Below are 26,918 nucleotides of genomic sequence, written 5' to 3'. Positions count from 1 at the left end.
ACAATCTCATATGACTAATAACTTTTTCTTTCCCAATATTAGGTATACTTTGTACGTATAGGCTTCCACTTTCGGGTAATAGGCTCTATTTTTCAATACCAAAGCAACTCATTATAGGAGTGAGTCAAACGGGAAAATCCAACGCGAAGTTTCCTAGAAACTAAAATACGAAACAAGGAGACGACAGAATAAATTCAGACTTATTTATTACTTACCTACGAGTACGTTACAAATGAGTACTTATTTACGTCTACGTTATAGCTCTACGGTACTCGGAGTTTTGTAATAAATCGTATTAGTAAAGGTAATGTCGGTAAGAAGAATAACTTTTTGTAAGTCATTGCTGTTCTTCTTTAATATAGCAATATGTCACTAGGTTCCCGAAGTCTTATGCACGCAAATTCTAGGATTTCCTCATCGTCATCTAAATAAAATAAAAATAAAAATCTTTGTCATTAATTTATGAAGTGGGACGTGCCCGCAGCAGTTCCAATGTTTTTGGACACAATGCTCTGCATGCAATAATGGCTGAATAAGGATTCTGTACATTCTTAATTCTGAGCTTGTTGTAGATGAAAGTGGAGCCTGTATGCTTTCTAGCAACGGTAGGCTGTCAAAATATGTTATGACATTTAGAAGTTATGGTGGAATAAAATAACTCACAACACACATGAATCTTGAAAATATCGCATACACTGGGCACTCGCGTAATAAACAGCCAGGTTCAATATCAAGGGCGTCAGGCGTTGTCGGCTGAGTCGATAAAAGCATTGCTATCTAAGTGGGAATTCTATAGAAGTTCATTTAATTAAAGCTACAGGAATTTTAAACTTTCTTCGACTGCTTTAATATACTTCTTTATATGCTACTGAGTATGCATGTGAACAAGTTTCAAGAGACTTATACCAGTTTTCACTAACGACGAACAACCCAATGCCTAGATAAGTAACCCCTAAGCAAAGGAGATTCCTAAGCATACATAAACTTTTCTCCTATAGTTATCTCCTAAGAGTTAGTGATACATTTTATTACAAGGCATTCTATTTAGGCAATGCCTCTGTTTAGTGAAAACGGGCATTATCGCTTTGCTATTGCCATTTATCGTTTAACATGAATCAAAAAAATATATAGAAAAGTCCTATTATAGTATAAAGGACTACGTAAACGATAAAAAAGCTTGGGTGTAAATTATTGCTCTAACCAGGTTGCTCTTCTAATAATTTAAAATGACATTGTGAGATGGTGATAACAAAAAAAAAAAAAACACCCGGCTAAGTTTTTTGTGGGCTTCTTCTTAGACCGGGACGCGTTTGGAACCCTCGTAGCTTTAGTTTTAAGTTTACGAATGTGGTTATCGCCATCATCTCACTACCGTGTAATTCTTATGTACGCATCAAAAGTGCCACCTGTGGGCCTACTTGAATAAAGATATTTTTGACTTTGACTTTGACCAAAACAAAAGCTCATAAAACCAAACAAGTTTTCATATTTTTACTTGAACATTCAGTTTTGAAAGTTCTCATTTTTTCGTTTGAAGAAAAAAACGCTTACAAAATCACGCGACTAAACACGTGAGCGTTGCTTACACATTTTTACGAAAACAATTAGACGACCTCTCTGGTGCAGTAGTGAGCGCAGCGGTTATAAGCGGGAGGTCGTGAGTACGATCAGTTCAGCAGTGGCATTTTGAAAACTTATAATTTGAATTTTCTGGTCTGATGGAAAGTTTCAGCCGTGGCTAGTTACCACCCTATCGAAAAAGACTTAGCACCAATCGTTTTAGCGTTCCGGTTCGATGCGCGATGTCACGTAGGAACCGATTAAGATACCATACCATACCATACCGTACCATATCGACCTTTTTTAGTCTATTATCTTGTCATTGTAGCTAGTAATGCAAACTTACGGCAATGTATATTTATCTTTTGCAAAAAACGATCGGTGCTCTACCATCTGAGACGGGTGTTATTCATATATCATTTTAACTCAATTATTATAATAGCGTGATAGCCTAGTTAGCGGTGATAGCATGGTGGGTAGGTAACACAGCCTGATGGATCTTACAGCTTATAAGTACTCTCATGTCTCTTTTAATCGTTTTTTCTCCTTCTAACTGACAATATAGTTTTGTATTCGCAAGTTGTGGCAGTCTTTAAGTGGGTATACGATATTACATTTATATGTTTTTTCATTTTTTGTTTAGTTTTTAAGAGTTGTTGTTGTAACCTGTTGATTGTCCCTTAAAAAAATAAAAAAAGAAATAAGTAACTTTAGCTTTAGCTTCCCTTTCGGAGGGACCAAGTTCGAACCCCGACACGCACCTCTAACTTTTCGTTAATAATAATAATAATAATAATAGCTTTTATTGAACAATCTTACCAAAAATAATAATATGAAAGTAATTCTAATCTAAAGTTACTTAATAGTAAACATAAATATTAAATAGTCTAACTGACACCGGTTTTAAGATTGTCTTGCGTTTTTTTCGCAAAGGCCTCCCCTAGAGCTTGCCACACTTTCCTTTTATAGGTCATCCTCTTCCAGGTAACACCAGCCATCTTTCTAATATCATCCTCCCATCTAACACACTGCCCTCACAACTTTCGTAGTTATGGGCGTTTTTAATTGAAGTAATTTTAAATATAACTCGCTTTAACGGTTAAGGAAAAGATCGTGAGGAAATCTGCATGCCTGCCATAACCATATCTAAGGTGTCTGCCAATCCGCACTTGGCCAGCGTGGTGGACTTTGGCCAAAACCTCATTCTGAGAGTCCCGTGTCCTGTAGTAGGTCGGTTATGGGTTATGGGTACCATAGACCATAACCGAGTAGCGTAAAGTCTGCAATATACTAACAAAAAGAATTGACTTTATTTCTAAAATGCTTGTAAAATTATGTATAAATTTTACTACTTCTACCTACTTCTACTTATATTTTTAATGCGAACATTTCTATAGATGGATGAATGAATGAATGGATTTTGATAAAACTTTACATTAATATAGGGTATATATCACAGCAACACATTGACTGTAATATATTAAAAAAAATGTATATTTGCCAAAATAAAACAATAACTTTTAGGAATGGACTGACGATATTTTGGCGCTTTAAGTTGTGAAGTGTGATATGAGTGTCCAAGGAACTAAAATTTAAATTACGAGTATTATTAGTTACAGGTACAGGGCACTCGTTATTCGCTTTAAATTCGAACAAAATTAAAGCTGTCATTTGTGTAGGAACACAGAGTCCAGTCTTATTGACAAAGGTCAGTAATACAAGGGCTTTGGTAAATATAAATTTATAAAGTTTGATACTCTAGGTTATCTATTATCTTTGTTATTTTAAAATGTAAATATCAACTAGCTGGCATTTTCAGGTCAGTATGTTGGTTTATTGCGTACAGACAAGCTTTCGATAATGAATTGATTTAATTAGATTAAATTTGTACGGAATTATACGAAGGCAGATGTATCGAGCATTTATCAGAGACTCAATGCATTTAGTTATGCAAATCGTAGGTGTAAAAATGTTTAATTAGTATGGCTCGTGCCCGGTTGCCAGGTGACATCTGCCGAACCGGAAAGGAAAACTCGATAGACCGTAGTAACGTAGATACGATGGTATAGAATAGGGTGTACAAACAAATGCTTGCAATGCCACCTCATTTATATCTAGCAACACTTGATGATATTTTAAAAACAATGTTTCTTTTTTTTTATTTGTAACAGTGTGTAAAACCAGAGAAAAACTTCTAACACGGGCAATGAACATGTCTTACAAAGTGCCATTCTGTGTCCAGCAATCTGAGGTGTCAAATATTGGGTAGAAGCAGGCTTTACTTTTAGGAATTCCGTGATATATTAAGAAAATTAAGCTTAATTTTCTGTACTCTTGACTTTACAATGAATAATTGTTAAGAAAATTACTTAATACTTAAGTACTACTATACTTACGCCAACATCAGTTGAGGATGCTCCGGTTCGGAGCGAAACGTGCGTGGAGGTTACATTGCGGAAGATCTGTTTGGTGTGGGGTATAAAGATTGAAGAAATTATAAATTACACCATACAGATTCTCCTGCTTTTTGCGGAGTATAATATATTAAGTTTAATTTTCATAATCTGAAGTCGCTATAACAGTCGCTATAAGACTTACGTGAAAGGCATACACTAATTTCGGTATCGACGGTAGGAGAGCCGCAGCTTAATTCGAGAAAGAGCTCAGGCCGCGATTGCCAAAGAGTCGCAGGTTCAAATCCTGTCGGTTCCGAAATTTATATGCATTTTAAATTTATAAAATGAATCTGAGGTGTCTAATAAAAGTTACTTGCAAGCTTTATTATGTAAAGATGAAAGCGCAGTTGCATAACTGCGCTTTCATCTTTACAAAATAGAAAATTGTAGGAGGTTGTAATAAAGCTTTTTGAAATGGGGAAGTAGTACCGCAAAAGTTATTTCTACCACCAAGCAGTATTGTTGTGTATAGGTCTGATAAGCGTGGTGGCCTTAAAACCTACGCCTAAGGTTGATGGACACAAGACGGCACTACGAGTATGTAGGACGTTTTCGTTGCATGCCTTGCACGTTGCGCTGTTATATGCGATTGTTTTCCAATAATTTTCAGGGGCACCTTCTGTCTGGCAAAAAATTATTACTATAAAAAATGATGATTTAGGAAAACTTTAAATGATAATAATAATTATAATAAATATACTACGACAATGTACACATCGTCATCTAGCCCCAAAGTAAGCGTAGCTTGTGTTATGGGTACACATGACTGTTGAATATTTTTATGAATAATATACATAAATACTTATAATATACAGATACCCAGACACTGAAAAACATTCTTGTTCATCACACAAACATTTTCCTGTTGTGGGAATAGAACCCACGGCCTTGGACTCAGATAGCAGGGTCGCTGCCCACTGCGCCACTCGGCCGTCAAACTGATGATGTTATGCTAGCGTGGTAGAATTCGCGTTTTTTTTTTGTGTAGTGGAATAGCTTTTTGGCTACCTCCGACCCTTGGGTTGGACGGAGGTAACGTAGGACTCCCTTTTCTTAAAAGGGTATACCCAAACTAAAAGCTTGTCTATGGTAGAATCGTAGCCTATTTTATGTTACTACAAACAGACTTGATGCTTTAAATGTGCTTATAACGGATCGTTTTATTTTTCAATTCATGTAATCTCTTTACTGCAATATGAGCAAATGATGATACGGTCTAATACGGTTTGGTGCCATGCTGTTATGGCATTAATATTAAACCAATATCCCGTATAATAATAATACAGAGTTTACGCGGCATCGTACCAGAACGCTAAATCGTTTTGTGCCACGTGTTTGGCTGTAGGGGTAACTAGCCACAGCTGAAGCCTCAAACAAGACATAAAAAGTAGGACTTCTTCTATCTTGTTAAGCAAGTGACATTTTTTTATATTACATTGTGTAGCAACATCGTAATCATTTGAAAGCTTAAAGAGTTTTCATTTTATAAAAATGCTAATTTCAATTGCGTTTTTATTTAGTTTATTGCACAACCTTACATAGAATTTACTTTTTTAGCTTATTGCACAACCTTACATAGAATATAATAATACGAAAGAAGGACTTAATGTCAATGACATTTCCCAGCAGGCAAATTTAGCGCGTGCGAAAAAAACACATGTGGCTGCAACGGTGGAGTTTGTATGGTTTTTTGGGTTCATGGATCCTTTACGATATGGATCATTAACTTAGACGATGAATGATGTGGCCACTTAATTAAGAAGCATATAGAAAGTTTTTCTATATGTGCTAAAAAAATTTGGAAGTCGGAAAGTAATAATTAAATAATTTACATCGCCAACGCCAATCGCCATGATCTCACTTCCATGTACACATTATTCATACTATACGCATCAAAAGTGCTAACTATGGCCCTACTTGATTAAAGATATGTTTGACTTTGACTTTGAGCATCGTCATTATCATCACGCTGGTCAAGTGCGGATTAGTAGACATCACACGCCTTTGAGAACATCATGATATTTGCCTTTACCGCAGAACAACTGATATTTTAAATGCTTAAATTAACAACGCAAATAGCTCCGAAATTTTAGAGAACCCGTTCGGAAGGGATGCCAAAGCCCTAACCAATGTGCAAATTCATGTGGGTTATGGTATAAATGTTACCAAATTATTTATAGTTCAAAAGCGTTACAAGAGTTTATTCATCCTTGTTCATAAATTGTTCAGTTTTTAAATTCACGTCAGCTGTTTTGCCGGGAACAATCAGGCGATTCCGATCTTGCCGGCACACGAATGAAGATAAAAAAATGGCTGCAGTTCCCTCACAGCTGTTGTGTTTATGGTTATGGTTTAATTCGGGCTTCTTTTTCACTGTACAAACATTTAATAATCGTAAGTTACCTTGCTTAGTTTATGCGAACATTTTAGTTTCACTTCACACTCAAAACCTAATTCTTTACATATGTCACTGTTAAAATAGGTAGGTATAATTAAAAATAATCTAACAACTTAATCTGTTTGAGCCAAAATGCACTGCTGGACTAAAGGCTTCTTCTAAAGGGCGGTTTTGCCTATAATCACTATGCTGGGCAGACAGGTTGGTGATTGCAGTAGCTGGTAGTAGTAGCAACGAGAACGCTGCAACCCGTACTCCTTTATATTCCCTTAGACACCTTAGGCACCTACGGCAAGACGAGGGGTGGTGACCTCTGTATTCTGATATTATGCTGTCTCCACACAGCAACACAAATGTAATTATTTAAAAAAAAAAAACGGTCAAATAGTAACCTACTTTAATTTTCATTAATAGTCTGAGTATTTATGTATATTTTTCTTAATAATATTTATCAGTCATCTTAGTACCCATAACACGAGCTACGCTTTAGGGCTAGATGGCGATGTGTGTATTGTCGTGGAATATTTATATTTATTTGGGACACCTTGAATGGAAAGGTATTTTAATTTTTTTTAATTTTTTACTGTTAAATATTGCTAACTTAATTGCATTGCTCACTTTATGCAGCACCAAGTAAAGAATATCATTATTATACCCCATAATCTTCACCGAAAGAGTTCGGATAAACATACGTACATTGAATATTTTAAACTCTTTACTGTTAAATATTGCTTAACTGAATTGAACTGCATTGTAGCCGATTTGTTAGCACCTATCCTTTTCCATACCATTTATTCTTAAACGTTATTTAAAAAAATATATATATTGTTACTTTACAAAATTCAGAATCTTTGGAGATTGTTCGAGTAAACATTTGCATAAATCGAAATCGATAGTGTACTTCGGATACAGATATCAAAATATTGTAGTCGCTTGGTAGAGAATTTCAGAGAATTCCATATTATTAACCTAATTTATTATTTTTTTTAATTCTATACGAAATATTTTCTAATTTTTTTTTTGTTAATTAAAATAAAATGAATATGCGTTATAGAATAGCTATTCGCAACCCTCTTTATTTGTCTTTAAACAAGCTAAGTAGGGCAAAGGTAGGGCATTAACGTTGTGCTTAAATTTCGAAGTAGATTTTAAGTATGTACTATAAACTCAACTGAGAGAGACGAAAACCTAACGGGCAAAGTTTTTATGCACGAAAGAATAAAGATACGATAAAAAATAATATTATTTTACTGGAGTCAAACTGACATCACAGATGCGACTAAATTATTTTAAGATGTAAGCAAATTCTTTTTACTTTATAGTTTGAAATTTTATGTTCTTTAAAATTTATAGATATTTAATTGATTTAAAAAAAAAAAAAAAAAATTTATTAACTTAATTTGTAAATGTTTTTGCAATTTTTGAATATTTAAAAAACGATTGTATTATAAAATAGGTCATTTAAAAGTCGAAGAAAACTTTATACGAAATTTTTGAAGCTGAGTCGCCTGAGTTCTTGAGTCGCCTTAACTTGAGCGAAGACGATACAACTGCTAGCGGGCTTAGTGGCGTTAAAGTTAGCAACCAATAAGAAGACGTATTAGAGTTCAGTAGGCGTAAAGCTTTTAGTAACAGAGCTCGTCCGGGAAAGTACTACATCCATGCTTAAGCATTCTACATCGGGGTTTTTTTTTTCTTTAGAGAGCTTCAATAAATAGAATGACAAAGTTGTTCCTCTTTAAAAGTTCTAAAAATAGGTCCGGGACAGCATATGTCTATCTTTTAAGGTTGACTTATAAGTAGACGAAGTCGCGTGGGACCACTAGTCAATATGTAAAAAAAGATAACTTAAACGCTGCTAATGACATACGAGTATCATAAGTTATAAGAAGTTTACATGTATATATTATATATGTATATATAGGTGTATATGCAAATATATATGGTTATTTATATGCACCACCTACCCCTCTTCTTGAGCTGTGTTTAACGCCTTTGGTTGCCTGGAATAGATCGCTATGTAGCGATAAGGCCGCCAAATTGTATATTTTTTGTTAAATTTTTATTTATAATTTTTCTTTAAGTTTATGTGGTGTACAATAAAAGTGTATTCATTCATTAATTCATTTATTAATGACGTATGTTTGACGCAAGCAAACGCTCGAATTCTATATAACTTAATTCTAGTTCTTCCCTTCACAGACTAAGAAGAAGAGAAAACGATGCGGCGAATGCATAGGCTGCCAAAGAAAAGACAACTGCGGCGACTGCGCGCCGTGCCGGAACGACAAATCGCATCAGATATGTAAGCAGAGAAGATGTGAGAAGTTAACGGAGAAGAAGGTAAGAAGATTGATGATATTTGTCTAACGAATATTTTTTAGACGACACGTTTACTTTGCGAGCTTAAATTAAGCGGTTTTTAAATTGTATATCACAATGAACATTAAGCTAAATCAATCTATTCTTACGAATGAGAAAACCTAAGAGTTTGTTTTTATTATGAAACAGCTATTGGCGCACCTTTGCAGTAGGTAAAGACGGTCTGTATGTCGTCACGACAAATGGCAAGGCACTCTCTTATGCCATATTACCCCCTTTTCGACAGAACATTATATACCTACATCATGAGTATATATAATATTATTTTATTGAAATTAAATAGTAGTCTTAGTAACGAAAGGCTATTTATTTTAATTAATTATAAATTCTTCTACAAACTTTGCTTTTTCCGGTCAACACTCTCGACGTTTTTTTTCTCTCTTCTTCTCGCCTTGTTGACATCACAGAAGCGACTAAATTATCTTACGATGTAAGCCACATTTTTATTACTTTAAAGTTTAAAATTGTATGTTCTTAAAAATATATACATATTTAATTTATTGGAATAAAAAAATAAAATATAAAGAGAACTTAATGTGTAAATGTTTTCGCAATTCTAAAATATTTTAAAAGCAAACTGCAAATAAAACATATTACAATATTTATATTCTCTTATTGGGATTAATTAAATAATAGTTTTAGTAACGAAAGGCTATATATTTAATTTAATTAACACAAAACGTCGAGTATTTTGTTTTTTTTGATGATATCTCAATTCTTGAGGTTGGTATTTGGCTTTTTAACATCAAGCTACAATCCTTCTCACGAATGCAATGGCAAAGATATTAAACACGCTGAGGCTTGAATGATTCTATTGGACAGATTATATACTTATCAGGAGTTCTACGCGTAAGTAGTTGCGGGGAACCACTAGTTAATCAATATTTTTAGTTTTTATCACTTGTGTTTTAACTGATCACAACATAATATGATAATAAACAATTCGCACGGGTTAGTTAAAATTGAACCCATTAAACAGAATGCTAGTGAAAGACGATAAAAAAAAAATCTTTATAAAATAATAGGCTAACTACAGATACCATCAGAAGTATCTGAAAAATTCTAGTAACTCTGCGAATAATAGTACTCCAAAGTACTGTTGTTCGCATTTCAAAACGACCTATTATTGTCAGGTGGTTTTCAAATGTCACTATTTGTAACTGTCAAATCGATATTGTAATGAGATTCAAATCGAATGCGTTTCGCGTGCGAATTAACCTAGACTATCGTCAAGACGTCGCCTGTGAGTTAGACACGTGTAAACTTTTAGTCTATTTCTTCAAACCTGCTTTACAATGTAAACATCTTTTCAGTAATATTAAGTCGAAAATATGTTTTGAAAATATGTAAAGAAATAAAAAAAACATCTTTTTGTATTGAAAAATATTTTAGACTAAAAATGACTAAAACGATTGTTTAAATTTTACAGCAGGTTGGAAGTAATGAACTTAAAGTTAACGTTTTTTTATTTAATGCTATATTCAGCTAAGTTATCCAAGAACAAACGTGGTAACAAAGTATGTTATAGTGTTATGTTAAAATTATTGTCCTTTGTATTTTCAAAATAATAACATTTGGCTGTCGACATAGCCTATTATTCCACCCTAATAGGGTTATTAAATTTATTTCCTTGATACGCAATTCAAATTGTTATACTAGAATCAAACATTCATACCTATATATATATATATAATACAAACTAACGTAATTTGCCTCAAATTTATGGCAATTTTGTATTTTCACTCATATGGTGTGACTATATTTTACCCTTAAATAGGTAGGTATTACAAGAGTTATATCCTTTGAAGCAAACATGATTTAACTGCAATGTTATAGATAATGATAGTTAAATTAAATTTTTATCACGAGTTTAGGATCTAGAACAATTAATAGTAGAATTAGCACCTTATTTCTTTTTTTAGACAACATCCAGGCAACTTAAGAAAATTAAAGAATTTAAGAGACTTCAAAAAGGAAAGAGGAAAAACTTAGGGTCCGTTTAGATATATAGACGCTGATAAAATGTGTAATAACTATTTAATTAAAATGTATTGAATAGTTATTACACATTTTATCAGCTTGCTATCATCCTGCTGGCTTTATTTTTGGCGACCAATGATGACTTATGGCTCTAATACATAGAACTGACTACGCAGAGAGCTATAATTTAAATAAATTATAAGGTATTTTAGGTACCTACAGTAAATATTATCTGTCATAGTAAGTGTTACTTGTATCTACATCGTATCGCCCTACTGATCCTTAAAATATTATCTGGATAGTGTTGCGGATTATATATTAACCCCCTTTTTTTCTTTTTGTTAAATTTAAGAACTATTGTTGTAATATGTAATTGTTTTCTGTCCCAAATAAATAAAATAAAATCTTCAAATTAGAGATTGCCCGTAAAAATAGCTATGTAACTCAAATGCTGCTAAATTAAATTAGTAATAGGCGAGTGACACAGCTTGGAGAGTCTATGATCGTCGGAAACACTTCTAGGAAATATGTAACATAAAATTATTTGCTGGTTCTTGCAGCTGTACAAAACCGTGAAGGGTGGAATCTATCAGAACTCATATCCATCAGTACTTATATGTTCATCGTTTATGATGAAATGTTTTCCTTTAGGTTCTTTCATTGTAATCATTTTAAATTTAATCGATTTCTGATTGCCGCATACTCTTGTATTATAATATGACTTGTTTACGAGGCGCCCGCCATTTGCATTAATTTATTCGTCCGCATAGATTACCGCCATCTTGTCCGCTTGTTGGTTTCGCGAGCTCTGTAAAATGGCGGAAGCAATGTGTCTCACTTCATGTACCGAGTATGAACGTCTTTTTCTACCTTGATAGGTAGTTAGATAAATATGATATCTATTAATTGAGTTCTATAACTTGTATGGTACTTTACTGAAATAATATAATTCGCGACGGGTAAAATGACAAAAACTCAATAATCACGAGCAGGGTTGCCACTATTTTAAGCAAATAAATAATATTTAGGTAGGTACTCTTCTAAGTATAGTGTAAGATGCAAGGCGTAAACAAGATACCTATTGGTATTGGCACTTTTTTGGCCCATTGACGATTTATCTTGCGTTAAAACTTAATTAATGATCATTACCATTTATCGATTCAATCCGTTCGTAACACGTATTTTTTTCTTTCAGTGAACTACTAAAGCGGTCAAATGTCAAAATAGATGAAATAATGTGGTTTCACATATTTGATTGTTTTTTACAAGAATTATAAAGCTTCAGCTTTGCGTGCTAGAACGCGCTAATCTCATAAACTAACCAGACCGTTTTAAAAAATATATTTTTAGAGTTTATTGATCTATTCATCATGCCATATTTATTCATTGATTTGTTTATTTATTGATCACATGTTAGTGATGATAATCTGACCCAAGTTTTAACGTACGCTTCGAGGCAAAGACGTGGACTGCCATTTCCTAATTCCGGGATAAAAATCTCAACACCTAGTTATTAATGACGTAAACCTGGTTTCGAACAGGATTTGTAATCCGTAGTCAGAAAAGCTAACTATAAATCCAATTCAGGTAGTTCAAAAGATAAAATTTTAATAAAAAATCGAGTGGCAACCCTAATCACAAGCTCGGTCACGAATAAAACTTCAAAACCACATAATAATAGGCGAAGGCTTTTACAAAGGCAACGATATAACACATAGCAGTTCTAATTTATGTTGTAATTACAGTATCAATTTCAGAAAAAATGAGCGCCACAAAGAGATTGGCTACGATTTTTCATGGGCTATTAACTTTGCAGTTGTTTTTATTATACTTTTATGGTAATCGGCGCTCTTTGTTTTGAATTTCGATTTGCTAAATTGTTTTCTGTGTACTCGCGGCGAAATTTGAAGCATATTATGTTTTACTTATATACGTGTTTACCTATTGACTTCAAAATATCTTATGTTTGTAATGACGTAAGGTTTTAAGAAACTTTCATAGGTGTTAATGGGGAAGAATACATTATATCATAATAGACTATATTATATCTAGATAATATCATATATATTGGAAGTTTCTTGTATAATAGTCTGGTGTGAAACACTGGCTCCGCGCGACTTTGTCCGCGTAAACCTTCTGTTAATTAAATTAATTTTTCATATGAACTTTCATCTGCTATTCTATTCAAATATATACTTCACTCGCACTGAAACGCCTGCCCACGCATTTACTACTTTTGCACGACACCCAAAGGGTTTAGCGTGATATTTAATATCTTGCCGTGTGGTGACGGCAGATCAGAATATTGTCACCGCCTGTTAATAGTAGCCCGGTAGTCATGAGGCGATTTAGGAATAATAGCAGAAAACGCGCAGCTGCGTCCTCTGTACTTCTACTATCTTCTGGAATCACGAACGAGAAGCTTTACATACATTTACCTTTCACCAATCGATTTTCACTACGCAACTCATGTAACCTAAATTGTCTATGATTCATCAAAAAAGTGTGGTATTTTGCGTTTGTATTATCATAATTTTGGTTTTTCAAATGGATTTAAGGTTATATATTTTTTATTTGCCAAGTGTCAGTTTACGAGTCTCCTAAACTTTAAGATCCGCCGAACCAGAGTCGTAACTTAAGACGATGCCTAACGTCGTTTGACATCACCAAAGAGTTCGTAAAACGTACTTTTTCTGTAGGAATCATGAAAATAACTAGACATCCGATTAAGGCGATTCTTAAGTTTGTGCAAAAGGGCATAACTGTATTATAACAACTTCGATTCGGGATTCATACTTGACGTATAGTTAAACAAACCATTATAAAATGGTCTTCATATTATATCAAAACACTTTTAAGACATAATTCCTTAATTAAAAATTCCTTAATTTTTCATGAAACTATGAAAAGAGATACAGTCAAACACACATGCACATCCCAAAAAACAGAAAGCACCATACCACCTCCGTTCAGTAGGTAAAAATATCTCTCTCAAGCAAATAATATCGTTTGGAAGAAATCAATTTCTGAATATACTGTGCCTAATATGATATCGAGTTAGCGACGAAAGCGGTTCTCAAACGAAATTGATTTTCTATCAAAAATATATGAGCGCGTATACCAATTTTTATCGTGAATATTTTTTTGCGTGAATATACCAAAATATGTAATATTCACACTGAAATTACATATTATAATAATTTTTAATTACAATTTTAAAGGACCTACCTAGGAAATAAAACGAAAAAGAAACGTCAAATCTGTATGTTTGTAGTGACTCTTCACTACAAACATACAGATTTGACGTTTCAAAAGTGCTTATATTAGGCCTACTTGAAACAAATGAATTTTGAATTTTAAGTATGACTCGCATAAAAAAAAAGAATATGTAGTTCGAAACTATTGTAATAATAAGAAATGTAGAAGGAGAATTTCATAATCCCTATCCCTACTAATCTAAGTTTGTTTGTTACGCTTTCACGCAAAAACTACTTAACCGATCCTCATGAAACTTTTTACACATATTTTTGGAAGTGTTAGAAGTAATACAGGACTTTTTATCCCAACATTAAGCTCGGTTCCTTTGGGAAAGGGGATGAAAGTGTTTGACGATTTTACACCATAACTCCGACAAATTATAACCAATTTAAATAATTATTTTTGGACTATAGAGGTTATAATATGTGTTTAATTTTGCCCAAACTTTGTGAAGATCTGATGAATGTGGTTGGAGATAGAGGACAGAACTCCTCAGCGGACAAACCTGAGGGGTTTTAAGGCTTTAAATTTTTTTAAGAACTACAACTAAATTTAATGCCACATCAAAAAACAAAATCAAACGCAGACGAAGTAGCGGGCAACTGCTAGTTATAATAGGTATAAAGCAGATTCCAACGGAAAAGTTCCCTGAAACTTGAGAGAAGAAACCTACTTGACTTAATTTACGATTACAAGCTATGGGCTGCAAAGTAAGTTAAACTTAGCAAATTAGTTTTATAACAACCACCGTAAAGCTCTAGCTGGAGGAAGGGAGACCTCCCGTTGTTCTGCATAGAATCACCTTTATTTAAAGCCTACTTTTAAAGTAATTATTCTTAGTAGAACCCTATTTCTCACTAAACTGTACTAGAAGAGTAATGCCCTACCTAGTGCCCTTATAACGATTTATGTACGTCATACTTCTATCGCTAAAATGTGACATACAAAAGATTTAATTTTTTCTCGTCTTGCTTGGTATAGAGTCTAGAACATTCCTTGTATTATTATACATTGCTATCTAACTTATTAAGTTCGTCGGAAACAAGTTCAGTTTTACCGCGGCAAAAAGGTAGTATAGAATACCTACCTCGAAAAGAACCGTAAAATTAAAAAAAAAACACCACCAGGTTAGATTGCAGGTATGGACTGAAATGGAATAAAAACAAATACCTTACCTAGTTTACATTTCATCTTCAATTAATCATATATAGAAAGTCAACTAATGTTTTCATTGCATAAAATAAATAAAAAGTTTTAAAAACCGGAATTAAAACTGTAAATTTGATACTGGAGTGGGATTTGTATTCAAAGACGTGTACGTTTAATTTAATTTGTATAGATAAATAATTATGAAATCGATCGATAGACTTTACAGACAGTTTATTTGCACCTAGTATTCGTAGCATTTATGGAAAAGTATAAAAGTAATGTTTATTTATTTATATTGTCTTATTAAACACAACTGAGATAAAGCCCGATGTGTTTCTAAAAACCTCTAAAATGTGTTTATAGTAAAAATACACGAAGTAGTCTGTACCACTTACATAATAACTTATTTGGTACCTAGTCAAATTTACTAATACACTTTAGACTTTTTAGATTGTATACAAAAAAAAGATTTCATCCGTCAACTAATCTGAACATGTACTTATAGCTGTTTTTATTACAATGTATGATAACATGGCGGCAAAACTAAAGCGAGTATATAAATCTTTAACGTCATGACGTCCGCTACATTATTTTTTCAAGTAAGTAAACTTCAGTAAAACCTTATGGCATTATTTATATTATCATATGTCGTCCATATTATCTGTGCGCACGAGTCACGGCGCAATGTGCGCGCCAGCTGCGCGCGAGCTCCAATCAGAGACTGCAAATGGTAACACCTCTAGGATTCTTTATCATAGGCCGATCCTGTAGCCATTGTCGAAAGGTGTTTTTTGTAGGCGGTTTTTGTTAAGGCAGCTGGTTTCCGATTGTGTAGGTTTCATATAAAATTACTTTTTTTTTCTTGCGTCAATATAGTTTGTGATTAAAAATCTTCGATCTAGTTATTTACACATGACTGAATGTTCTATAAGGTCTCCCATGCATGAAGTTGCAGTTTTATATTCGCGAAGTGTTATTTTGTGCAAATAATAATAACTAAACCAAATATTTCAGCATAGCATTAATGAATGAATACACTTTTATTGTACACAACATGGAAAAATCATAAGAAAAAAAAAATAAGACTCAAATGCCAAAGAAGGATAAGATAGGAAGTACACAGGCGACCTTATCGCTCCATTTCAATCTGTTTAAGGCAACCTGTGTTAAGAAAACACTGTAATCTTATTATTACCTACTGAAGTAAAATATTATAGTTACTACGGAATAAAACAGCTTTCTAATGTAAGAAGAAGTAGTTACCGCAGCTGGGAATACTAATGAAACTCTGCTGAGGTCATTAAACATTATTCCAGACTCTCTGCCATAAGGACTACAACAAGTCTATTCTAATCCAGGAGCTTAGAGACATCTTCCAACACAGCGGTAGGTAAACAGATTCGGGGAGATTACATCTCGCACTCCCCACTGCAATTGGATTGGTCTCGCAGTCTGGTCTTGTATGCAAACTGACCATCTGTTAACTCATCGTCATGATCACATCAACTCATTACCGGCCCACTACAGGGCACGTGGTCTCCTCCTACAATGAGACGGGGTTAAGGTCCACCACACTGGCCTAGTGCGAGTTGGTGGACTCACCGTTGAAGCTAGTGATGTTTTAATTGCCTGAAACGCACATAACTTATAAAAGTTAGAGGTGGGTGCTGAAAGGTAGTTCAAAGTCCTTCCCACTGGGCTATCGCCGCTTTTTATCTGATTACTATAAACAAACAAATCTTTACAGTTTTTAAAGTTAGTTTAAAACATCGATTCAGAAAACAATATTAATGGTAAAAGCCTGCCATATCTCATTCTCTCTCTCTTCTAAAGACAGTATGCTTGTAGGCAGCAGTAGGACATTATGCTAGCGGGGGATAAGTGTAAAAAATTCGATTAAGTTTTTATAAAAGTAATAATAATTGAGGCTAAAAACAACACCTACTTTGCCGATAGGTAGTACACAAAAATAGTCTGTGAAATGGAAATGCGAGTTTTCCTCTCGACTCTCGAGTTTCGCAATTCACAAACAATACAGCAATAAACATTAGCGGGAAACTTTGCTATAAATCCACTGCTTTATCGCAGATTTTAATGGCTTTTTTGTTTTGTGGATTATTCATACATTTACTTTTAATAATCGACGCAATTTTTTGCGCGCCGAATTAATGGTACAGAATATCGTCGCGACATCTTGAAATTAACGAGAATTTATTGTTGCTATATCTGTTTATTTCATTCCTGTTCTATTTCATGGGACACTTGAATTGCTACCCTCTAATAATATAATGTCTAAGTAGCTCATATTTATTGGGGTAATATCGCTAGAACAATAGTTATGCATCGTTTTATTACTGTTTTAGATCGTTACGTTTGGTATAATCAAAAGTTTATTAATTTATTAGGTACCTATGTTTATTCTATTATTACTGCCAACGTTATATATATGGTAATTGTCTAAGATATAAAAGCAGTTATAGCGAAATCACACATGGGACATGTCGTCCGGTATTTTATATTTTATATTGAGGTTGTACAACACGAAATATCCGGCGTATCTTTTTTTTTAATATTCATTATGGACGAATTTAGCAGATGACCCACCTGCTGGTTAATGGAAATCCATGGCTTGTCAACATTGAAACACTTCGCAAGGAACACGCGAGAAAAACCGCGCGTAAATTTGCACGTCGCAATTTTGCCCGTAGTCAGCATGTTAGAGTGGAAATCAACAGATATACTTTTTAATTTTAACCTTCACCAACATAAGAATACCATAAGAACACATTTTTTTATAAAATTCTATCATATTTTTGCTATTGTGTTTGCAATTTTGCAATAATACATAACGTCGAGGGATTTTTTGAGGAAATACCATCATCTTATTACCTCATCTCTCACAAGATAGAAAAATGAATGTTAAAATAAAAAATCTAAACAGTTGATGTTGAAAAAGAGCAACAGCTGAGTTTCTTGCCGGCTTTTTCTCGGTGGTATCTGCCTTCCGAACTGGTGGTAGAGTCACTACAAACAGAGAGACTTGACGTTTCAAAAGTGCTTATATTAGGCCTACTTGAAATAAATTAATTTGGACCACTATTAAGTTGGAAAATTTATTTCCCCAATGCACAAATAATATAACCTTATAGACTAGAGTACTTGAGAGAATAACTTACATCTGTAACGCTATTCATTACATATTTTCGACACAACCACTTATCAAATTTTGACGAAGTTTTGCACGTAGGTATATATCTTAGCCTCCTGATGGTGATTCTTACATGATGATTTTAATCCCGAGAAAATAAAAGAATCATAAGGGATTTACAAATTATGTGTAAAATCTATACCTGAGTAAGGTATGAGAAGCATTTAATGTTCCGACAGCGCCCGCTGGCTGGTTTTTTATACATATTTGACTATATACAATAATAATTTGATTGTTTTCTATCGTAATATATTAATAAAATATATATATATCTATCTTATGCCTTTTTTGGTCTATCTAACTCTAGATAAACATCATGAAGGAGTTTTTTACAAATAAAAGAAGAGAAAAATCAGTTATAAGATACCTACTCACAGTCGCAATAAAATACATAGTTTCGAGAAATCGTATTATTAGAATATCGAGCGATGCCACGCTCCGTCCACGCAGGTGATAGGAACAGATGGCTTCGAACATGCACGGTAAGAAAGCCATCGCGAAAGCTATAAAGGTGTATCAGCTGATTTGTCTCTCTTTTTTTCTTGTTCTATATCTTTAACTCTTATCATTTTCTTTCACATACAAACGTTAGCAAGAGCCGAGGGAAACACAGCCATCATAATGAAATTCGGAATAGAAGGCATGACAATAGCACTGTTTTTCAAAAAGTTTGTTTATTTCTCGCCCAGTTTTTAATTTTTTTTTTTTAATTTTGAAGTATTATTATTAATACTTATACTTTTGTATAATTTTTTTAGAATGAATCTACTGAACAACACTATTCTGGACAATGTTCCTAACTAGCACGTAATAAAAATGTAATCTTCACTGTAACTGTATAGTGGCTATAGCGTGCACTGCATGTAATAAAAGCGCTCTCGTATTGTTAACACTTAATGTCAACTCTTTGTGCTGGTAGTGTTGTAATATTGCCACGTGTCAATCCATTCAAAATTAATAAATCGCATACAGCGGGTATGGCAATATAACGTGCAAAAACGGGAATAAAAAATCAGCACAGATAACAAATATTGACACTGCCGGAAAAAACACAAAACGTTCGATTTTTAAACCAGGGGTTCGACCACGTGGGTGGACTTACGTACGTATAACGGTCGGTTTACACTTTTGTTTTTTTTTCTCGGCACGCGCTAAGGCCCGAAGGCCTGCGCCGGTGATTCACGGGGCTCACTGTGGGGCAGATGGTTTGTTTTTGTGCTATCAGCTGATGTAACGGGCCACATCAGTTAATGATGCATCTTGCATCTGACGTCTTACGTACATATCGTGTAACTATAGTTTAATATGTACGTAGGTAATAAAGTGCACTGATTGTTTTTTATGGCTTAATGTGCTTTATGCTACAAAGCTATTTTATGGGTACGAAGTAATTAGTCCGTTTTTGAGATCAGTACTGAAGCATGTCAAAAAGGAGCCCAATCCATATACTCTCTCAAGTTAGACCATACCTTTGTCAGTCCGTATCACACATGCGGCACAGCTGATACCTTAATAGGTAAAAATGTTCACATCATAGTTCTACTATGACCTTCATCAAAGCAAATAAAAAATTATACAAAAATTCTTGAATCCTTCGCCTTTTCTTCTTCCGTTATTTTTTCAACACCGTCTTAAGATGGGCTTGAGAAACGGTTATCTTAATAAGTTTAAAATTAAACATTCTATAGAAAAAAAGAAATTTAATGTATTTTTTAATTTAAAAAACTCCTCATTGTGATCGAAATCCCCTCGCGAGATGGCGGCTGTATAAACTTGCATCGAATATAAAGACGCATTGTCGTTTCGTTATAAAATTTAAATAGAAGAATTAAACTTGTGCTCATTCATGTAGGTGAACGACAAAAACCCGGTCTTCTTTTCAACCGGTTTTGCATATTCATCACGACAAACCTTAACTACTCTTTAAATATATTATTATGCTTTATGCATTTTAGATGACATTTGACTTGATAAAAAAAATCCTATGCAAATTATTTACACACGGCAGAAGTGTAACTTCTGAAAAGTAGCCTACACATGTTATTGAGGTGGATGTAGAGTATCAGAACTATTAGGATAAATGTAAGGTTTAATATTAAGTTTCCATGGTAACTTGAATAGGTAAAAAAAATTATAATGTTTTCTATCTCACTCTGTCCTATACATTTAAGTGTTTGTGTCTCAATGGACTTATTTTTTCGTTTCATCGAGTTTGAAATCACGATTCAAAAATAGTTTTATCTTTTATCAATTATAGGAAGCATCTTAAAAGTTACGTTAAAAGCCTTTCCTAGTGAACAAAGGATTTGTAATATACAGCCTACAAATAAGAGAAAGTTTTAAGAACTTTTAAGCTTTTATTTATTTATTGCTTTAATGTATGTTATATAGCACACAATACTGTACGTTGGTAGATAGGCATATATATGAACATGAAGCCCCGTCAAGACATTGGAATATCGTAATTTAGTATAAGTAAAAATTATAATATAAATGAATATTATAATTTTTACTTATGCTAAATTAGAAAAGATAATTTGTGTTCGTAAGGAAAAAAGAATCCTGTTTATTTTGTAGTTTGTAAAAAGGAGCATACAATAATTTATATTTATAAATTGTTGTTTTTTTATTTTATCAAGATAAATAATTAAAGAAAAGTTCTCACTTTTACTTATGCTAAATTTGAAAAGATAATTTTTGTTTGTAAGGAAAAAATAATCCTGTTTATTTTGTAGTTTGTAAAACGTTTTTTTTTATCTTGTAAATAAAAAAACAACAAATTGTGAATAGAAATTATTTTATGCTAATGATTATGCTTAATCACAAATTTATTGTTAATTTAGGCTAGAAACAAAATGAATCAGTGCAAGAACTCATACTACTTACTTTCTTACTACTACAAAAACAACAAACCTGAATACCAAAAAAAATGTCAAATTGACTCCTCAATTTAAATATGAGTAAAAAAATCTTACCGCATTTCAAACTCAAGTTACTTTTAATATTAAACCTACCTCTTTTTTATGTTTTTTCCTTTAACGCAATTGGTTGCGTGGAAGAAATCGCTATGTAGCGATAAGGCCACTAAATTGTACTCTCTTGATATGTATTTATATCTCTGTAACTACTTTTTTTCTTTGGTGTACAATAAAAGTGTATTCATTCATTCATTCATTCATTCATTAAACTCAAATATTAAATTAATACTAGTTTTCAGAGAACAAACTAAAGTCTCTATAATAGAACACAATTTTCGTTAAAGATTAACTGATTCGAGACTCGTTATTTAAATCATTTATTTTTAAATAAATTATCTCAAGCATGTATTTTAATATTTCCCGATTCCTGAATTGTAAATAATAAAAAAATGCAGGCATTTTTATGTATATATATATATATATATAAATATATATTTCGGCTTGTTTACACCAGATACAAAAGTCTCATTCTTATTCAATCCAAAAACATTTAAATGCCTGATTTAAAACATTAAAAAAACATCTGCACAAAATTCCATAAATATTTAAAAAATATTGTTGTTAGCTGAAATTATCAAAAGGTCCGCAGTTTTTTTTTAAGTCTCGCATCTTAAACTCGCGAAAGCTCTACGAAGCTCTGCCACCGAGCAACAAATCAATACTTTTTCCTAGCGAAGACTACCCCAATGCACGCACCTAATTCATATAGCCTAGACATAAATAACTCTATCTATACGACCTCCTTTCTACTAGCAAACAGGCACGCACACATGCACAGATCTCCTCCAATCGCGTTCCAGTTTCACAATATGAGTGCACTGGTTGTGCAAGTGTGCGTAAGTGCGTGAGGGGTGCGTTGATGCACCCCTACTAGTTACTACGCATTCAACGTAATACGAAATGTCATGCGTTTTATTTATAATAAATATTTTTCTCTGAATGTAATAAAATAATTAATCAAATAGGTACAATACAAATAAGATTCTGTATTTAAAATTTATTTTTATAAACTCTACGTTTTGGAATAGTCTAGTAATTTCGTACCTAAATTCATTAACACCCTGAATTCTTTCATATTTCATATTTTGATTCGCAGGTTAGGACAAAATGTACCTGGTAAGGTTATCTACCTCTCTTTTTAAAACCAAAAAAAAAAGAAAATGCAAAGGTCTTAACCTATACAGCCCAGCTAGCGTATAAAAAGTTTCCTACTATCCAAGAACTTTATTCTTGGAGTAAAGTCCTATAAAGTAGAAAGTTAGTTAAATGATACGCATATTTTTAAAAGCGTTTTTTTAAATATTCCGTGTGGATAAACACAAGCTCCTGCCATTAGCGAAGCGATGCCAAGTGGCGCGTCAAACGCAACGTGGTGGTAAAATCGCGCGTGGCCACGCATATGTGCCTAGTACCTACTCCACGCAGCCACGCAGATCCGTTCCTTAACTATTCTAATGGAAGTACGGAGTGCTTTTAACACACATTAAAAAAAATAGTTTTTTTTTGTAAGGGACTTGTATGATATTCACATTTTCCTTTAGTAAGTTTTTTTTAGTAATCGCATATAATGAAGTGTTTATTTCACTGTTATTTTTACTTGCATACTTGTTAACTTTTGAGTGAACCAAGATAAAGATCGGATAATTTTGGAAGCTGAAATTTAAAGCTTTGTGGCCAATTCAATTCTACGTGTAGAAACGTCACTTAAAGTAAACATCACTTAAGCACATTCTAGTAAACATAAAACTATTTTAGTTTAATTGTCAGTTATGTTAAAAACAAAGTGTCGCAAATTTTTGTAATAGTACAACTTATCTGGTTTCGATAAATAATAGAAGTTCAAAAAAGTCATAACAGTAGGTACTTAGCCAAAAATGATAGAATTAATTTTGGTTGGTTAGGTGCAATTGGTTAGTTTAGAAACGTATAATTGTTTGTAATAATGTGGCTACTCTAGTCGCGATCCAAAAAAGGTATTTTAGCAAATTTTCGCTGCTTAGTTAAAGGTTTTGTTTTATACTTAGCTAGTTATATGAGCATAGGTATTCTAAGGACAGAATTAGATTTCTCCGTGAGGGTGGCTTCACGCTGCACGCCCCCGAAGCGTGCCGGGGGAGGTCTCTAATGAACTGGATGAACTACAAGTTGCGTAGGAACCTACCTAGCGTACCTTCAGTAATACCTAGGTAGGTACACCTACCAATCTACCTATATTCTTATTGTTTATTTTTGAATTCTGAATTCAAAATTACTTGCGTTTCTCAAAAGAGTTTTTTCAACTTTTCATTATGAAAACATTTTTCTTTGTTAGAGCGGATATATTACTCACCAACATTCTGGCCTTAGAATTTAATTCTTCCGCCAAATTTTCTGTTATGTTTATCGAATCGAAAATTTAAAAAAAAATCGGAAAATATAACTTGCCAGTATTTGGTCTCTGATGAATAGAGAATTCTCGCTCTTACCGTTTTCTCTAAAATTTATTTTCTCAAATGACTTTGCAGCCACTTTTTTTCGTAGGATAAGATTCTAACACTTTCAGATTAAACTTTCCGATTGCTGAACCTAATAAAATAATAAATATTTTGGTCGTGGTATTTCCAACGTATATTCTGTAATAAATACAATTATATGCTGAAATAATGTACTTATTTCAGCATGTGCGAGCAAAATTAAAATCTTAAAAATGTATAAATAACCTAGGTGAACACCGATGTTTTACACGCGTTTAACTATAGACCTGATCGTAACCTATAATAAATAACAGTCTGCAATAATAATCCAACGCAACCAACAAATGCAGATAGGTCATTTATAAGATTAGGGCTTTCAAACATTCAAACTAAATTATCAGTTTTTTAATATTAGTATTTATTGCTACCAATGTTGAGCTCAAGGCATGAAGGGGTGAAACTGTAATGCCATGAAAATTGTTGAAGCTTCTACTAAAAACAACACCTGATACAAAGTTTTTTAAGGTATTCTAGGCCCATCTTCAGTATACTATATAGAAAAATCCTATTATAATATTGAGGATTACTTGAACGATAAAAAAGCTTGGGTGTGAATTGCTCTAGCTTCATAGCTTAATATAAATAAACTGTGAAATGGTGATAACAAATAAAAAATTACCCGGCTAAGTTTGTTGTGGGCTCTTCTTAGACCAGGGCGCGTTTGGGACCCTCGTAGCTTTAGGTTTAATTTGGCGTACGAAGTTCTCACCATCCCCTTACAATTATGTAAACATATAATATGTATGAACGCTTCATAAGTGCCTGTGATAGGCCTACATGAATAAAGAAATATTGAATTTTATACAAGAAGTTTTATCAAAGTAGGTTCACCTTTTATTGGTTATTAAAAAACAAACAAACAGCCACATTTAAAATATTAATACGTGTGTATCAGAATCAACACACTAATTAGCACCAGTATTCTACCTGCTTTTAAATGAGAAAGTTTTACATTACGAGTGGTTTTTTCTGACGCAAAGAAAAGTCCATATTAATTATAAAATCTCGAGATCCACGTCAAAGCACGCACTAAACGCGTTTCCCCGCTGGAAGGCTTTTCAGTACATAGCATCTGCCACTGCATAGCTACCATACAGTTCGGACGATCTATATTGCGGCACTCGGCAAAATGATGCGCCAGTATTGCAAACTTCACTTCACTTTACAAGTCTGTGAGATATTATAACATTTCGATATGTATATGTTTCTTATTTAATCATGCATGAATTGTTAAGAAAACTTTATAAAACCTGATATCACGGATGTATATTAGTAGATACATGTAGTCTTGCGAAAAAAACAATAAAAATATTCTTTACACATTTAATGCAACATGAGTGCGAAGTTTAGTGACCCACGAACTCGTTGAACATAAATACTTTACTAATTACAAATTCTTTTAATCGTTGCTTCTCAATTTCAAGTAGTAACTTTGCGGCAGGCCTACGTATTCTTGTGCATGTAATTTCAAAAAATCGAAGAGACATTGCGACATTCATCACGAAGTCGTTCATAAATATTCTCGCAAAGGCGCTGATTGCATCGTTCGTTTCTGAACTGTACGATCGCTAAACTACGGCTTTGTCGGCTATATGCAGGCCCCGCCCCTAGGGCGCCTGTACGCCTAACCCATATACCGAGGTGACCTACGCCTCACATCGGTGTCATAGGTGCGTTTATGTGCACGCAGGGAGCATTGGATGTTTTATAAACAGAGTACTTTTGCTTTATAATCTTCTTCTTCACCTCGGTTCATTCTCGATATTTTACCAGGTTCTACTGGTTATTATGAACCTTTTTTAAACAGGCTTTCCCGTTTGCTAGCTTACCGGGGCTACATTCAACGTATCGTAATAACAATTGAAAATTGCTAGTAAACTGTGTAAATGGGTCGTAGACGTGCAAAAGAAGTCAAAATATTATTTAAACCCGTAGAGAAATTATTTTAGTTTTGGAAATTACGATATTATCCGATAAAACTTTTCTATTCCATTTATTTAAATCGATAATTAAAAAATAAATAGGTTATCTTAAAACGATTGTCGCCTAGTTTATTTTGTTAATTATTATCTACGCTGTACGTACTAAAACAGCTGTACTTCTATATCATGTGACCGCTACGCAAAACACGATTTGAATAAGTCAGCCACGTTTACAATGTTCGGATCAACATTGTATCACTTCAGCTCGGTAACAGTGTGTTGTTCCAGTTGCCTTTGAAAATTTACTGTCAACGTTTTTTACAGGTATCGCGACCTATTTCTTAGTGTTCGTGAAAACTAAACAAACATCACAATCAACAAATTAAAAATAGAGGAAATGGTAAATGGAAACGAATAGGTAAACAGAGTTCTCACAAAAGGTAAAGGTTCCGTTATATACTCGTTAAACGATCTCACCTCAGGCTATCCAGGTAATGGGAGCAAAAGGGAGCCAACATAGTTTATGTACTAACCAACCTATGTTCACCATAATATATTATATAGTAGGGGGACGCATAACCTAGTGAACGCACTGCCTACTTTACAAGAGCCACTAGTACATAAGAGAGGGGTAAAGGGAAAAGCAAATACATACTATTCTTAGCCTGAAATGCCTTTTATGTCACTCGCACAGGGATTCGAAAGAATATTCTATTTCCGAGTAAATAAAAGGTGGGATGCAACCTGTACTGTTTGCATACAAACTTTTACTTGCAACTCTTTTATATGTCAACTAACAATGGAGGTTTTTGTAACTCGAATTCAAAATAAACATTATTGAAATAGGCTTTTCGACGTTCTTTTAAAATTGCAACTAGCTAAAACTTCAGGTTGTAAGGACTTTTTTGTTTCTTTTCCATAACTTAGTGACGTAAAATTAAACAAAAAATCATTCTTTTATTGTGACAGAATAACTCCAACAACAACAAAATTTCGGAGATGGACATGTTTAAAATATTCTTCTTCCTATTTAAATTATTTAAAAAAAAAATTCAATACTCCAATAGGGCTGCACCGTAGAAAAAAATGTTTTTTTTTTAAATTTAATTCTGGA

General features: G+C 33.4%; 1 protein-coding gene across 1 annotated transcript in view; it reads left to right on the top strand.

The window, feature by feature from the left end:
* Positions 1 to 10,799, top strand: part of LOC120625969 (DNA N6-methyl adenine demethylase-like) — a 31,825-nt gene extending 21,026 nt beyond the window's left edge. The window contains exons 3-4 of the mRNA XM_039893250.1: positions 8,617 to 8,757; positions 10,719 to 10,799. Of these exons, the coding sequence (XP_039749184.1) occupies positions 8,617 to 8,757; positions 10,719 to 10,799 (222 nt within the window). The remainder of the gene's footprint in view (positions 1 to 8,616; positions 8,758 to 10,718) is intronic.
* Positions 10,800 to 26,918: the final 16,119 nt, after the last annotated feature.

The sequence above is a fragment of the Pararge aegeria genome, chromosome 8, assembly GCF_905163445.1.
Source record: "Pararge aegeria chromosome 8, ilParAegt1.1, whole genome shotgun sequence".
Lineage (NCBI taxonomy): Eukaryota > Metazoa > Arthropoda > Insecta > Lepidoptera > Nymphalidae > Pararge > Pararge aegeria.
This window is presented reverse-complemented; position numbering and strand designations above follow the sequence as displayed.